The sequence below is a fragment of the Gekko japonicus genome, unplaced genomic scaffold (genome assembly GCF_001447785.1).
Source record: "Gekko japonicus isolate JY-2015 unplaced genomic scaffold, Gekko_japonicus_V1.1 scaffold590, whole genome shotgun sequence".
NCBI classification, from domain to species: Eukaryota; Metazoa; Chordata; class Lepidosauria; order Squamata; family Gekkonidae; genus Gekko; species Gekko japonicus.
Genome location: NW_015161968.1, coordinates 230034 through 246476, shown reverse-complemented (window position 1 = coordinate 246476; position 16443 = coordinate 230034). Strand labels below are relative to the sequence as shown.

General features: G+C 43.9%; 1 protein-coding gene across 2 annotated transcripts in view; it reads left to right on the top strand.

Moving 5' to 3' along the window:
- The window catches only part of TANK (TRAF family member associated NFKB activator), a 48095-nt gene that overhangs the window by 22445 nt on the left and 9207 nt on the right, over positions 1-16443 (top strand). The window contains exons 6-8 of one of the 2 annotated variants that reach the window (XM_015429638.1): positions 11150-11329; positions 12392-12465; positions 13188-13273. In XM_015429638.1, coding sequence (XP_015285124.1) covers positions 11150-11329; positions 12392-12465; positions 13188-13273 — 340 coding nt within the window. Of the gene's footprint in view, positions 1-11149; positions 11330-12391; positions 12466-13187; positions 13307-16443 lie in introns of both variants that reach the window. The other variant, XM_015429637.1, reaches the window with a different exon arrangement.

Sequence of the window (16443 nt, the reverse complement as noted above, 5' to 3'; positions counted from 1 at the left end):
GCTTCCTTTCTCTGTCCCCCCCCCCACACACACACCTCAAGCCTACCCAGGGAGGGGAACACTGGCTGGAGAATGGAAGACTGATCAGGGAGGTATGCCTCCCTTTCACTTCCCCAGCCGCCCTGCCAGGAGCCGCACAATACGTGTGAAAGTGCCACATGGAGCTCCCGAGCCACAGTTTGGCCACTCCTGGTCTAAACCCATGGAAATAAATCCTTTGTATAGGATTGAGCTGTGAAGTAACTGAGTGTCTTCCAGCATTATTTCCATCTCACAACATCATCGTGTTTTTTGAATGAGCACACACATGCAAATCTCCAAGTAAGACAGAAGAAGAAAAGACTGGGTTTATACCCTGCCCTTCACACGGAGTCTCAGAGCAACTTACAATCTCCTTTCCTTTCCCCTCCCCACAACAGACACCCTGTGAGGTAGGTGGAGCTGAGAGAGCTCTTTCAAGAACTGCTCTTGAGAGAACAGCTCTGAGACAACCGTGACTGACACCAGCAGCTGCATGCGAAGGAGTGGAGAATCAAACCTGGTTCTCCCAAATTAGAGTCTGCACTCTTAACCACAACACCAAACTGGCTCTAACGCTATGATAGGAAAAAACCACCCAGTATAGTGCCTCTTTTTCTTTTCTTTTCTTTTCTTTAAAAAACCTTTTACTTTACATTTTCCATAACATTCTTCAGTTTAGACTGACAAAAGATGATAACCCTTACAGTGTAATCCTAAACAAAGTTACATCCCTCTAACCCATAGATTTAAATTGATTTAAAAGAGTGTGTAACTATGTTCAGGATTGCACTGTCAGCCATAATGCTAGATGTTATAATGTAGTGTTAAGATTAAGAATTCCAGCAGGCCAGTCAAGCGTAACAATCCTTTGTATATCCAGTTTGGTGTAGTGGTTAAGTGTGCAGACCCTAATCTGGAGAACCGGGTTTGATTCCCCACTCCTCCACTTGCACCTGCTGATGTGACCTTGAGTCAGTCACAAGCTCTGGCACAGCTGTCCTTGAAAAAGAGCAGTTTGTGTCAGAGCTCTCTCAGCCCCACCCAGCTCACAGGGTGTCTGTTGTGGGGAGGGGAAGGGAAAGGAGTTTGTAAGCCGCTCTGAGACTCCAAGTGAAGGGCGGGGTATAAATCTTCTCTCTTCTAACAAAAGGTTTGGCTAATGTTCAGTGTATTATTTATATCATAGAAGCTATATATACCTATGTGTAGATCTCAGGGCATGTGCTAAATCTCTTATTTAAGTCAGCAAATGATTAAAAAGGAGCCACTTTGTATATTAGAGGGATTTTGTATGGTTTTAGTCTGTACAGTTATTTTGTCAAGTATTGAACTTTCCCCATATCTTAGCACACCAAGTATTGATGTCAGGTGTAAATTTACTTTTCCTACATTTCCATCATAAGCAGAGTTACCCCATTGTAAGTTCATTGATTATGAATATATTTGTGTATATTTTGAATGTTCTTTTCCGGGGGGAAATACTGTGCTGAAGGTTTTTGGCACTTGGCATTTTGGCGCTTGGCATTCAGCACATGGATTGGTTGCTTTCTTTCTCTAGGGACAGAGGAAGTACTTCTTCAGGTCACTTTTTGGCCAACCCTGCTTTTTCCCCATTACCACTCAGTATTTGTGTTTTAGTGGTGCCCAGTGGCCTATGGTGAGCTTTTGTGAGCAGATAAAAAGAGAGACAATCAAGCTTCTGTTACAGTCTACAGAGTGCAAGTTCAGGAAGGCAACTCTTTAATATCATTGTTTGTTAAGATGGAATCTATTATGCCAAAATCAGGTTGCAAGGTGTAGTGTCAAATATGTTAACGTATTTGAAAAATTATATGCCTCAATTATTCTTGTATACCTATTGGCATTACGTTACATAAAGTTACTTTTTTTCATTACCTTACATACTGTACTTGCAAGTTGCAGGGCACATGGGCTTAGTGTCCTCTGACAAAGGAGAAGTGTAGAAGCTTAAACAAGGCCCAAAACCACAAAGCCCTTGATTGTGTTTCCTAAAATGTTAGGTAGTTCCTACTGAAGTATGACTACGCTGGAGATAGTAAGAAAATGGCAGTGGCTTGGATCCAGTGGAGGGATTTCTACAAACAGAAGGGGAAGAGATTTTCACCAGTTCCCTCCTCCCCCCCTGCAGAACTGACTCCCCCTCCAGTGCTGGTCATAGGGTCCCCCTTCCCCCCCCCCCCCCAACAGCTTTTCAGGGGGCATTTTGAGCTGCTGCAAGAAGAAGGCGGCAAGGGAGTCTGCAGGTTGAAAGACCTTCTGTCAGTGGAACCTCTGTTGTATCCAAGCCAATATGCAGGAGAGAAAGTAATTTTCTGCTTGGTTTTTGGATGTCTCTCTCTGCAGTGGTACCTTGGAGGCAAAGTGTTAGGAGGAAGGATCCTGACTTCTTAAGCCCCACCCCACCCCCGTGTAAAAGAATTGTTTTGCTGACCAAATCCTCCATAAGCCCTGTGTTCTTATTTGAACAACTTAAATATATTTGCCAGGAGAAGTTCAATTTCCATAATCTTGGATAACTTTTTAATAATCTCTTGACAAGCATTGTAAAGTAGAGATGGCCATGTTACAAAGCTATAATTTAAGATCAGCAAGGTGGGATGGTGAAGGGCTGAATGTTGGGCCCCTCCCCACGCACACTCCCCTAAATTCTTTGAGCTCCATCACGTCTTTTTTCACTACAAGTTTCAGCATGCTTTTATCCCAAGCAGACTTTATGGTTGCTAGCCAGTAAGAGCCACATGTAATTAATGTACAGGCTTTCCGCCTTTTCCCCTCTTCACCTCATCCTGGGGGGAAAACACACCATGTGCAATTCTGGTCACCATATCTTAAAAAGGATATTATAGCTTTGGAAAAAGTGCAGAAAAGGGCAACTCGAATGATAAAAGGGTTGGAACACTTTCCCTATGAGGAAAGGTTAAGGCGCTTAGGGCTCTTTAGCTTGGAGAAACGACGACTGAGGGGTGACATGATTGAGGTTTATAAGATTATGCATGGGAAAGAGCAGGTAGAGAAAGAGGTACTTTTCTCCCTTTCTCACAATACAAGAACTCGTGGGCACTCCATGAAATTGCTGAGTGGTCGGGTTAGAACGGATAAAAGGAAGTACTTCTTCACCCAAAGAGTGATTAACACTTGGAATTCACTGCCACAGGAAGTGGTGGCGGCTACAAGCATGGACGGCTTCAAAAGGGAATTAGATAAGCATATGGAGCAGAGGTCCATCAGTGGCTATTAGCCACAAGGTATAGATAGGGACTCTGGGGCAAGTGATGCTCTGTCATCTTGGTGCTTGGGGGGGGGGGCCAACAGTGGGAGGGCTTCTAATGTCCTGGCCCCACTGGTGGACCTCCTGATGGCACTGGTATTTCTGGCCACTGTGTGATACAGGGTGTTGGGCTGGAGCCGCCTTTGGCCTGATCCAACATTATTGGCGTCTCTTATGTTCTTATGTTCTTATGATCTTGCTCTGCATCCTTCTCCTACATGACAACTACTGATGGTTTTTGAGCCTCAGGATTTTACACTCTGTCAGTTCTGTACATCCAAATGTTGCCCTCTGACCAAAAAAGAAAAGAAAGAGGAACTGGAATAAAGAGGATTTGTCAGTTAAAATGCTCGATCCAATATTTAAAACAATACTTCATTAGAATTGTAATGTACCAAGAAACTTGTGCCAATTATTTAAGGGTGAAAACAAATCAGCTTGTTTTTGAAACTTTAGTGACAGTCCCAATGAGATTTGATGAGAATTCACATTTCACGTGAACAATGACACAAATAAATGCATGGCATTAATGGGGTCACAGGGCAGCAGGGTGACTCAAAGTAGCCTTGGCAGAAGTAGCCCCACACAAGACTATTTAATCCTTCCCTGAACATGAGGAAACGAGATACAAACTTTGTTCTTGGTCACCCTGGTCTTCCTTCCTCTACAGTGATCGGTCCAGTTCTAAGGGTGGGATTGTTAAATATTTGATTATTAGACATCTACTCTGCTCTTAATGAGTTCAGAACGTCTTGCAGGATTCCAGGTTAGTTTCCCACTGAAAGAGACATGATCTTCGTTTCAGTAGTGCCTTCACAACTATTGGTTGGACTTCTTTTATTGCTTTCTTTACCATTCCATAGATATATTAGGGTGTAATATGGTTATGGAATTTAACATATATTAAGCGTTATCAAAATAGTATTTTGAAAGCTTATTTTAGGATTTCTTCATAGAAAATGAGCTAGGAACACTTTCTGTCAACTAAGCAAATTTAAATCATATGTGTTAATTTGTTTTTAAAAAGTATTTTGTTAGTGACAGTTGATAATTATGTTGTAGGAATCTAATTTGAGAGCGAATCTTTTAAAAAAAAAAAACCAAGCTTTTGCAATTACTACTTCAGAAACAAAAAGCAAACTATCGTCTTCCTCCAATGGTAACAACACAACAATTTCTTCTGTAGAAATGGAAGTTAGAACACTACCCAACAGTTATCTCACTGTAAACGTGTCTTCAGCAGTCTCTTTACAATACACTTGTAAATACAGATTAAGTTATGATGGTGAATAAATGTCCAATTAATACTCTTGTTGGCCATTGATCTATTTGGAGATTGTGACAAACATAAGACCTGGTTTCTACTCAGCCTTGCATGCTCACTTCCTCCTCCCCAGGGCGCTCTGCATATTAATACCCCTGGGACAGAAGCCATTCATAGTGTACGGTGGTTGTTTTTTAATGATTTTATTATATTTGGTTCTACTTCAAGATCATTTTTAAGGCTTCTACATTCAGCCCTCTTGATGAACAGGAGTCAGAGTGAAGATTTTTATCTTCAGTTCTTGGCATGCTTCACAAGGGAAGGAGGGAAGAGGTGTCATGGTTACACCAGGCCAGTGCCTTGCTTAAACCATCCTCCAGTGACTGATACCGTATGGCTTAGCTGCTGTTACACCACAGAACCCTGGATCTGCCTTCCTGCCTACTTCCAAATTATGCTCAGGGGTACAGTGGATGATTGAGACCATGTTGCTCAAAAATAGTACAGTCATTCAACAATGCGGAAGCATCCAATGACGCTGAACTAGATACAGAACAGAACTGTCTTGGGAGCTCTTCACGTATTACATTTTTAGGAGTACGTTTATAAAAGCAGAGTGTGAAAGAAATTAGCTGAGGCTTCCTATCATATCCACATGATCTGTGAATTGCACTTAAGCTTTATACCTCATCTTGCTTTGCACTTGAGTAGATTTCTTACTGTTGTTCTCCTGTTTTCATAATTGTATAAGCCATTATCAGTTTAATTTAACTGGACTGAACATCAGTAGGGGATAAGGAATAAGGCAGCAGTCTGTGGGTCAGAATTGAAAGTGGGTGTTCCAGGCCCATAGCTACAGTGGGGCATTTCGGGGCCTGCCCCCCCCCAACTTCCTACCAAGGCCCCATGACTTATTTTCAGCCCAGCCCCCCCCCAGTGGCAAGATGTGGGGCTGCCGCAGACTTCCCCTACAAGATGCCAGGTGATAGATATTCCTGGGGGAAAGGGGGATCTCTACCGCTTCCCAGGCACTCCTTGGGTCTTCAAAGCACAGCCCCAGCTCTGAGCCACCATGGGCACATGCCAGGAAGAGTGAGCTATGGGACCATGGCAGATGGTGCGCTCGGAGGATCGGAGAGACTCAAGGGGTGGCTCTGTGGCCCAGTCCTCCCAGAGCGCAGCCAAGCAACAGACACCCAGGCCTCACGAGGGGGAGGCTTTCAGGTGGCAAATCCTGGGGCCTCCCAGTGTCACCTCCCAGTGCCACCTCCGGCCAGCTGACCGAGCGGCAGAGCTAACTGGCTACCGCTGGACTGGCATCAGCACCTCCTCACAGCCGTTGGGAGACCTCAAAGTTCCAGCAGGCGAGAGGAGAGAACCCAGCTGGCAGTCTGTGTGCCCGGGCTTTCATTTGGGCACTGTGCGTGCTCCCTCGCTGCCCCCTTCTAACCATTTCAGCACAGTTTTCCTCGCACACTTCATTGGGCTGGCTGGGCATTCAGGTATCTGGCTGTAGCGACACCCTGTCAGCGCCTCCCAGAGCCCCCCCATCCTGAAACAAGGCCCTATTGACATGTGCTGCTCCGAGTCACCGTTGGCTGGGGAGATGGCTGATACCCGCATGCAGTAGGGAGAGCCACCCTCATAGAATGAATGAATAGATAAAATAAATAAATAGAAGAAGGTGGCTGAGTTTGGTGAGAACAGGCAGCTAATTAATGCCAGCACCTCTGTTAAATTACATTTAATTTAATTAGGCAGTGCCCCAGTGCACCCCAAGAAATTAAAATGCCCCCTGACGTAGAAATTCCTATGGCTATGGGCCTGGGGTGTTCAGTCTTTCATGGGGGGGCCTCAAGGGAGGAGGAGGAATAGGCTGGGCTGAGACAGAAGGATCCGATGAGGCTTGATGACAAATTTGGGGTTTCTTCTGCATCATGTGCAATGTGGTCATGAAAGAGAGCATCTTTGTCAGTACTGCTGTATACTTAGAAATACTAAAAATGAAAAACGAAGCATAAACTTGTTCAGCATTAACCGATGGAAGATTTTTGCATGTTATTTCAGGGAAAGGAAAGTAGTGTAGAGGAAGTTTCTCAGAATTGGATCTCACTTCGGAATGTTTGAGACTGGGGCATTTGCCAAAGGTCTCGTAGAGACCATGGCTTTTGAGTATGGATTTGAAGGCAGAGATGGAAGGCAGTGCCGGTATTTGGGGAGGGACTTCCAGGCATAAAGGGCAGAAATGGTGGCAGCATAATCCTGCACCACAACGGTGCATTCATAAGCAGAGTTACGTCTGTAATGGATTGCCGACGCATGAGGGAAGCATTCTCTTTAAAACAGACACGTGGAAACAAAGAGTCTCTCTGGCTGTTCCAAAGCAGTACCTTAACCGCTAAATCACGGGGCTGTATAGAGAAGATTGTTCTCTCCTATAATCATCTCTACAGGTTATCAGCCCTGTGGCTGAAGCGAAGTCAGAAGTTTGTTGACACCAGGTGTCCGGTGAAAATCTTGTATCCCAGCCAAAGATCACTCACATTACCTTGTAAGATTTTTATTTGAAATCAGTCTAACCACTCTTGAAACAATTAAATATGAAATAATCACAATGATACAAAAATACTTCAGTATGTTAATGACATCAGAAACAGAAAGACATGCATACCATCTCTTACCTATCTAAAATTTAAAAGATTAAACACAGTTACTGAGATTCTCACCAAAGGGCTTTCAGAAAGGTTAGATAGTCTCATACAACCCTCATCTGAGAGACTGAGGGGTGTTTAGGGGGTGGCTTATAGGTCCACTCACGTGGCTTCAAAAGGGAATTAGATAAGCATATGGAGCAGAGGTCCATCAGTGGCTATTAGCCACAAGGTATAGATAGGGACTCTGGGGCAAGTGATGCTCTGTCTTCTTGGTGCTTGGGGGGGTCAACAGTGGGAGGGCTCCTAATGTCCTGGCCCCACTGGTGGACCTCCTGATGGCACTGGTATTCCTGGCCACTGTGTGGTACAGAGTGTTGGACTGGATGGGCCTTTGGCCTGATCCAACATTGGCGTCTGTTATGTTCTTATGTTCTATGACTCTATCAAAACCAATCAGTTCGCCTCAACCGAGTGTGTGATGTAAGCATGTCTGAGCTTAGAATGAACTTTCCCGTAGAAATGTTGCAAATTAGTTATTTGTTTGTTCTTTACAGTGTAAGATTTGATTCTGGGCATACATCCAGTTATTCAGAATTACCTTTCCAAGGATGTGACGTAACAACTTTGTTAAAATGGCAAAAGTGAATTCTCAGGCCTGATTTGTTCAGTCACCTAAGCAATTAACAATCAGCCCATTGACTTCGGTGGATTTAGAAGGTTGACTCTGTTTAGGATTGTACTGTAAGACATCTTCAGACGGCTGGGAGTGGTAGAGCTGATGGGACTTCAGGATCCCAAACAAATTCAAAAACAGGGATGTATGAAGCAGGTTCAAACCCCTGCTTTGCGCCTTTTCTAGTACTTTTTTCACTCCTTCCCTGATTTCCCTTTAGTATTGCCAACTTCCAGTTCCACTTTTAACTTCTTTCAGTTAATCTGCCCTCTTCCCCCTTTTCTTTGAAACAAAATCTTTGTGTGGTATTAACATAGTGCCTTTTTTGAGAGTGTAGTGGTTAAGTGTGCGGACTCTAATCTGGGAGAACCGGGTTTGATTCCCCACTCCTCCGCTTGCACCTGCTGATGTGACCTTGGGTCAGTCACAAGCTCTGGCACAGCTGTCCTTGAAAAAGAGCAGTTTGTGTCAGAGTTCTCTCAGCCCCCCACTCCTCCGCTTGCACCTGCTGATGTGACCTTGGGTCAGTCACAAGCTCTGGCACAGCTGTTCTTGAGAAAGAGCAGTTTGTGTCAGAGTTCTCTCAGCCCCACCCATCTCACAGGGTGTCTGTTGTGGGGAGGGGAAGGGAAAGGAGTTTGTAAGCCACTCTGACACTCCAAGTGAAGGGCGGGGTATAAATCCAATCTCTTCTTCTTCTTTATTGTTCATTTCGAAACTCAGCATCATTCACATTTTGAATTGAATTTGCTTGTTGTTCCATCCTTTTCTTTCCTCACACATGGCCACACATGAAGTTTCCTTAGACTGAATCAGACCCTTGGTCCATCAAGGTCAGTATTGTCTACTCAGGTTGGCAGCGGCTCGCCAGGGTCTCAGACTGAGGTCTCCTGCCTGGTCCTTTTAAGTGGAAAGGTCAGGATTGAACCTGAGACCTTCTGTGGGCCATGCAGAGGCTTTTCCTCAGCCCCTCCTAGGTTTGTATTGTGAACTGTCTTGGCCCCCAGACAAACACAATCATACCACAATGTGATACTAGCAGTTACTCCCCCCACCCCAGAAATGGGAAAGATCACCTGGAGTCTTTATACCAATAACACCCTTTTTAAAAAAAACAAAAAAAAAACCTGTTCTCATGTGTGGTTTGTGCCACCTTCTCAGCCTTCTGACCAAGCTGCAGTATGCTCCGTTCAGTGTTATCTGCCAAATCCAGTATTTTGTATGCAACTTGGTGTCTCAAGAGGCCTTGGCTTTCATCTCACCCCTTTGTTCAGCAGACTCTGAAACCTTCCTCCTCGGCCTAAGAAGCCACCCTCCCATGGAAGATCTGGTTCCGCCAGAAGAAGGGCCTTAGGCTAGGGAGAGGCTTCAGACTTTGCCGAGCGGAGTAGTCCCCTGTGTTTTTAAACAAATTTGTATCCTGGGTTACAGAAGGAAACTTTGGAAACACAATATTTGAAGACAGCGACCAATTCCGCAAAAGCAGTTGTTCCGCCCTCAGTCTCCCGTTTTCCCCGGTTGTACTGATCAGTTTCCCACTATTTGCTACACGGCCACATTTTGACCTAAATCTCCCCCCGATTTTGCCCCATCTTCTTGATCCTAAGGTAATCGGGGGGGGGGGGGGGGGAAGAAGCAGGTCAAAATGTGGCCGCACAGTAAATAGTGGGAAATTGAGCAGTACAACCAGGGGAAACAGGAGACCAAGGGAGGAACAAATGCTTTTATGGAATCAGTCAGGGTTTCACATTTATCACTGCATGGGAGCGACAATAGTACAGCAGCATCCTGCAGTAGCGTTTCCCCAATTTCTAACCCGGTGTGGGAAGGAGCCACACTGCAGCTGTTTTCTTGCTGCAATGATGACATTATGAGGGGCCCATACAGAACAGGGATTGAACCAGATCTCCAATAGTAGCCGGAATTTCAGTGCCTTACGTGCACCCTTCTTTGTGGAAATTGCACTGAAATCAGTGATACCAAATAGCATATTAATTGTTGGGATCTGCTACTGTTGTGTCTTCGGGGAAGGGGGTTTCTGTTGATGTATAAAAGACACTTCCCCCTACCGTGACATTGTTGTAGTCTCCTGTTTCAGAGAAAATACTGAGCAATAAAATGGGTATTTCGGTGACTTAGAAATACTAAAAATGAAAAATGAAGCATAAACTTGTTCAGCATTAACCGATGGAAGATTTTTGCCTTTTATTTCAGGGAAAGGAAAGTAGTGTAGAGGAAGTTTCTCGGAAGTGGATCTCACTTCAGAATGTTTGAGACTGGGGCATTTGCCAGAATATTGTACATATAGGTGTGTGTTTCTTTGGTTTGGTTAGGTAACCTTTTGGGAAACGGCTCTGCCCCCCCCCCCATTTTCATATCCGTCTTGTCTGTGTCTTCCACATGTCCTTCACTGACTATTGGTAGCATCTGAACGATCTACTGTGTTCATTACTGTTTAGTGCGCTGCTCTTTACCCAAAAGATGAGATGTGTATGTTAGATGATCCTCCTAAAGAAAGTTATACATAAAGTTTTTTTAATTACAGTACATAACTGTAACTTGTTTGTGAATGGCATACATCCATCAGGATTGGGAAGACTTGGTCTTCAAGAAAACAGTCTTCCTGCTGCTTCGCTTGCGTCATATTTCTCATCTTTATATTACTGGGATTTTTTTAACTTCCTTTCTATACAGACTGTCACCATACACAAGAAATTAATAGCTTAACAATGTAGGAGAGAAGACGACTTTTAAAATTCCTTAATTTCTTATCTTTGAAGTTTTATAGCTTGCGTCTTGCAAAACCCCAAGTCATTAAGTGCTAAATAGCTACGTTCTGGCTGTTCCAGAAATTACAATCCTTGAAAACTATTGTCACCTTCTTTAAATGTACTTTATCTTGATTCTAGCACATGCTGAAACTAATTAAATATTAGTGAACAGAGAGCAGAAATGGAATAAGACAACATCTCCCACATTTTATAAGCACTAATATGCGTTATCAGTGGTGCTGCTATTTTATATACTTAAAATAACATACAATTGTTTTGAATAATTGTCCAAGAGGAGACGTTAACTATATGTAGCCATAAATGGTTTTTAATTACTTCAGCCTAAAGTGATGGTGGTACTTACAAGGCTGGTTTTCATTTCAGTTTCTAATTGTTAATTTAGCAGTCAGTTTCGTAATAGTGTTGCTCAGAGCCTGAAAATTGTCCAACCGTGCTGTGCACGTCTTTTGTTTCAAGGAACAATTGGAGATTGGGAGCATCAAACTAAAGCAAACAGAGGAGGACAACAACTTTAAGGAGAAGGAACTTGAATCAGTTATTGCCGTCAAAGAAGATGAAATAAGGTTTCTCAAGAAACAGCTCAAAGAAATAAGCAAAGCACAAAATTGTACGCAGGTACTAAGATATGAAAAAGAGGTAAGATGATTTGTAGAAATACTTGCAAACTGTGACATGCATCAGTTGTCAATCGTAGGCAGTAAAAATTAGTTTAACCCATAAACTGAATTTAAGTGTAATTAAGCAATTAAATGCATATGCAGTCCTTCCCCCGTTATGTATTTTGAATGGTTTGTGAACCATAATTTTCAAATTATTTTGATACCCTTTTGCATTGAAATATCATTCTTTAAAGCAAATGCACAGTCTGCCTTTGCCTCTGTGTCCATCCTTGTGTTCCGAGACTGTAGTGACTTCAGCTGTCAGGAAACCTTTCAAGTACTGTGAAATATATATATCTATGTATGACACCAAAACCCACAAAAGGGTTATTGTAACAACTTTGTTTCTCAGTTAAAGGGCTTTGGATAAACGCCCATGTAATACAGGGCTAATCCACAAGGTGGCAGTCAAATATAATAACTTCTTTTAGTGTGTGATAGAAGGCATTTGATTGAGCCCTGACTGAGTTTATTGAAGAATGTGGTAGAGTCTCTTGGATGGGAACTCATATGATACTATGATCTGATACATAACATATATGGCAAGCAATATTAGTTCTGCGTCTGTACGTCGCTATGTGTATTGGAGTAGGATTTTATAATGTATGGCTAAAGTTTTGAATGAAAAGGGATGATTTTACACTGAATTCCTTTTGAGGATATTCTTTTTTTCCTTATTACAACAAATGACATGCAGAAGAAAGTGGTGCATTAGAACCTCTTGATGTTTCCAAGGGCACCGTGCACTTCACATAAGCCCTATACAAATGTGCTTACCCATTCCAAAATATCTAAATAATCCAGCTATGCTTTCTGCCCTTTCTTGCAGCTTAAAGAAAACAAGGCTTTGCTGTGCTAGATTTCTGGGAAACCTGTCTTCCCAACGACGGTTTAGGATTGCTATAGTTTCATTTGAATACAAAGCAAAAACTAGTACCGTCATTCTGTCGTTACCATATTAAATCTATTAATGTGTTCAGTTGTTTGGGATGAGCATCAGGTTTGTTAAAATGCACATTTTGCCCCCATTTCTTTACAGGCAAAAAGCGACAAACAGGCTTCATCTAGGCAGGAGTTCCCTCCGGGGCCCTGTGCCACGACTGTCTTTGAGAGGTACTTTGGAAAGTTGTCTCTTGGTTCATTTGTGGGGATGGTTTTGTAATAGGTACAAGTTGGATCTTGCGGAAGACCTCAGCTGATGGGAAGGGGTTTCCACCCATGGAGCAGACTTCCCTTGCTCCCCCCTCCTCTCACTGCACCCCAAAAAGCACCCAGAAATGCTGCTCTGGTGGGACTCCCAGGCATGGTATATGAGGGGAATCGGGGTCCGCAACAGGAAGGGGCAGTTGGCACAAAACGCCCTCCTTCCTTCCTTCCAGCAAAAATTTCCACTGGCCTCAAGCCTAGGCAGTGTTTATGCTGGTTTGTAATTTATGCCTCCCTTTCTGCCCCAGCGTTTCTTCATTCTTGCCCCCAAGACTTAAATTAGTAGGTCTCCCCCAGCCAACCCCCCCCCTTCAGTTCTCATTGCCTTCTTACGGCGCATAGATCTGGCTGACGTTCAGGGGCTCCTGTCCCTGAGAAGGGCACCTCAGGTGTGGCCATTGTTGGTACCAATCAGGCTGCTGGTGTAACTGGAGAAGCTGCGCCTGGAAAGTTTTCTAACCTGTGTTGCAATTAAAGGTACAGGACGGAGAGCCCCATCCCGAAAGCTCACTGTGTTTAAATTATGTCTCTGGCTTTCCTGTCTAAACCAGTTCTGGCAGTGTACTTGCTGGCTGGCATCTGAGTTAACTACTGAATGGACACTGGCTGATTGACCTCTGAATTTTTAGGGATGAACTTGAGACCGTTTTCTGGGGACTGAAGGAAGAATTTCATCGCATACGTACGCTAGCGAGGACACAGACGGACCAGCTGAGTAAATTTAAGCTACGGAGAGAACCTGTGACTGGTATCGCTTTATGGCAGCTCTTATTGTGATAACATAGCTTTTCGGCTAAAAGTTGTGCTTTGTTTTGGAGGATGCCCTTATGCCCTGTGTCCTTCTGAAGCTCTTGAAGGCCTCCCCTGCCTGTCTTGTGTTTCATTACATGCTGTTCTTTTGGTTAGGGCTTTGCCTACGCGGCAATCTCCATTCCTGTGTATGCTGAAGGGGGGGGGATGTGTGCACTGTCACTTGTCAAGTGCATTCGCTTCGTGGCTTGGTTTGGGAAGCTGTTACTTGGATTCACATTGGATTGGACAGGAGTAAACAGCTCCGGCCTTGCTTCGAAACTGAGTGGTGCTCCTGTATCTCTCCCCCCTCCCCAGTACAATGATCAGAAGAGGGGGGGAAATGTAATGACTCCCCTATTTGCTAATTGGTGGGAGGTGCTGTCAAGTCACAGCCATCTTCTAGTGACCCCATCGGGTTTTCAAAGCAAGAGTTGAACAGAGGTCGTTTGCCATTGCCTGCCTCTGCGTAGTAACCCGGGACTTCTTGGTGGCCTCCCATCCAAGTACTAACCAGGACGGACCCTGCTCAGCTTGTGTGATCTGACGAGATCAGGTTAGCCTGGGACATCTAGATCAGGGCATTTGGTTAATTAGGTAGAAACAAAAATAATAATAATAATAAATTCGGTGTTTCAAGACAGGTTCTGTTGATTCTGTAGAACAGAAGATGATAGAGTTAGCTAGACAATTTGCAGGAGATTCATGGCTGCAGCAGTAGGGAGGGGGAGCTCAATTCTTCCTCCTGTTCCATTTCCCCCCAGTTTAAATTAGCTCCTCAGCTGTTCTTTGCCCCAGAAGAGACAATATTACGGGTACCTTGTTTAACCCAAAGTGTGTTTCCCTCTCTGGGTGCATCCTGAGACACAGCACATAACCTCAGATCGTCAGTTTCCACGGAAATGCTTGAAACTTGCAAAGGCATAACTCAGTTAACAGCTCTGGTGTTCTGTGGGGCTTGTGCAGTTATAATGTCCTGAATAGATGGTTATTGTGCAAGTCTGGGCTGCAGGCAGCTGGCTAAGTCAGTTTGCTGAAAGATCAGACTCTTTGGATATCTTCTTACAAAGGCTTTCAAGTCCTTTTTCAATGGCAAGAATTTCAGATTTTGCTGTATTAAGTGAGACCAAGGTCCCTCTACAGTCTGGCACAGTGGTCAACAGTTTCCACTGAAGAGCTCTTCTCTTACAATCAGGGATCCAGGATATGCAGTTTCATGGATAATCAGTCATACCACTGTCAATAACATGATAATTACATTCAGTCACAAGAATGTCAGAACTTTCTGTGCTGAGTCAGACCAAGTCAGACCTTTACAGTCTGGCACCAAATAGTTTCCACTGGAGAGCTCTCGTACAATCAGGGATCCAAGATACTCAGTTCCATGCATAATCAAAATCATAGTCCTGTCTGCAGCATGGTAATAATTGCATCTTATTCAGGGGCATAGCCAGAAAATTTTGGTTGGTGGGGCATGGGGAAATCTGGGGGTGGGGGGGGCAATTTTATTACCACTACAGGCCTGATCTGATTTGATAGCACCAGCATGTTTACAGGCAACTTATTGTTACTGCAGTTGAGGAAGACTTCTGTTTAATTGTACAGACAGCATCCATAACACCACATCTAACCCCATGTTTCCCGTGACTTGTCAAAAGCCAGGTCTGGAAGGAAGTCAGGCCAAGTTCAGTGAATGTTTGGGTCTGGCACAGCAGAGGCTGAAGCATTCCTAATTTGTTTGTCTATTTAGCACATTTTAATGCTGCCTCTTCAAGGAACCTGCTGGAGGCGGCTTACAAAATTACAAATAATATTAACAAAACATTGGAAGGTATTAATTAAAATCCAGCATAAAAAACTCAGCCACTGCATGAAAAACATATGACCACTGAGCAGCTTAAAATAATAATCTTCAGATTAAATGATGCTAAAAGACCCTTTAATTAGAAGAAGAAGAAGAGATTGGATTTATACCCCGCCCTTCACTACCCAAAGGAGTCTCAGAGCGGCTTACAAACTGCTTCCCCTTCCCCTCCCCACAACAGACACCCTGTGAGGTAGGTGGGGCTGAGAGAGCTCTGACAGAAACTGCTCTTTTTCAAGGACAGCCATGCCAGAGTTGTGGCTTGCCCAAGGTCATCCAGCCAGGTGCAAGTGGAGGAGTGGGGAATCAAACCCGGTTCTCCCAGATTAGAGTCCGCGCACTTAACCACTACACCAAACTGGCTAATTAAAAGCTTAGGTGACTAGAAACGTTTTGGCCTGGTGCCTAAGAGAGCAGCGTATGCCTCAGGCGGAAGGGAAAGGATATTCCTGAAGCATTTACTCTTCCCATCGCCCCATGCAATGAAATGACGATGGTGTGAATCGGGGCTCATGAAGAGAAAAGTCCCCCTTCGTTCTTCAGCCACTAGCACTGGCTTTTCTCTCAAGTGAGTTAGCATAACTGAAACCCAGGCTTGAGTGTCACAGGAACGGAGACATAAGTGGCCTATGACTCAGACCAAATCTAGCTAAAATGAAATAAGATGAATCACTGTGGTTAGGTATTCTCTGTGACATATAAGTTATCCTCAGAGGCGGGAAAGAGCCACACAGCTGACCCCAAATATTTTATGTTAATGTTATGAATTGAGTGCCCAGAGGGGAGGACGGAAACAGGCCAAGTAAAAATATGTGGTTTCCTCTAAGTGTTTAGGAGCCTCTGTTACTAGATGGGTCAAAACGAGCAAGTAGTAGTTCCAGTATCAACCTGAATTATTATTATTTTTGTCGAAGGCTTTCACGGCCAGAGTTCATTAGTTGTTGTAGATTTTCCGGGCTGTATTGCCATGGTCTTGGCATTGTAGTACCTGATGTTTCACAGCTGCTGGCGAAACATCAGGTACTACAATGCCAAGACCACAGCCATACAGCCCAGAAAATCTACAACTACTGAATTCGTTTGTTTAGAAAATTTCTGCCACCTTTCCAGGGAAGCCTGCCCAGGGCAACTATTATCAAGATTGGCCAAGAGGAAAAAAAGTCCAATGATCCTAGCAAACTTTGGGGCCCTTTCTGTATATATGTCTTGACATACTGACAGATCATTCCTGC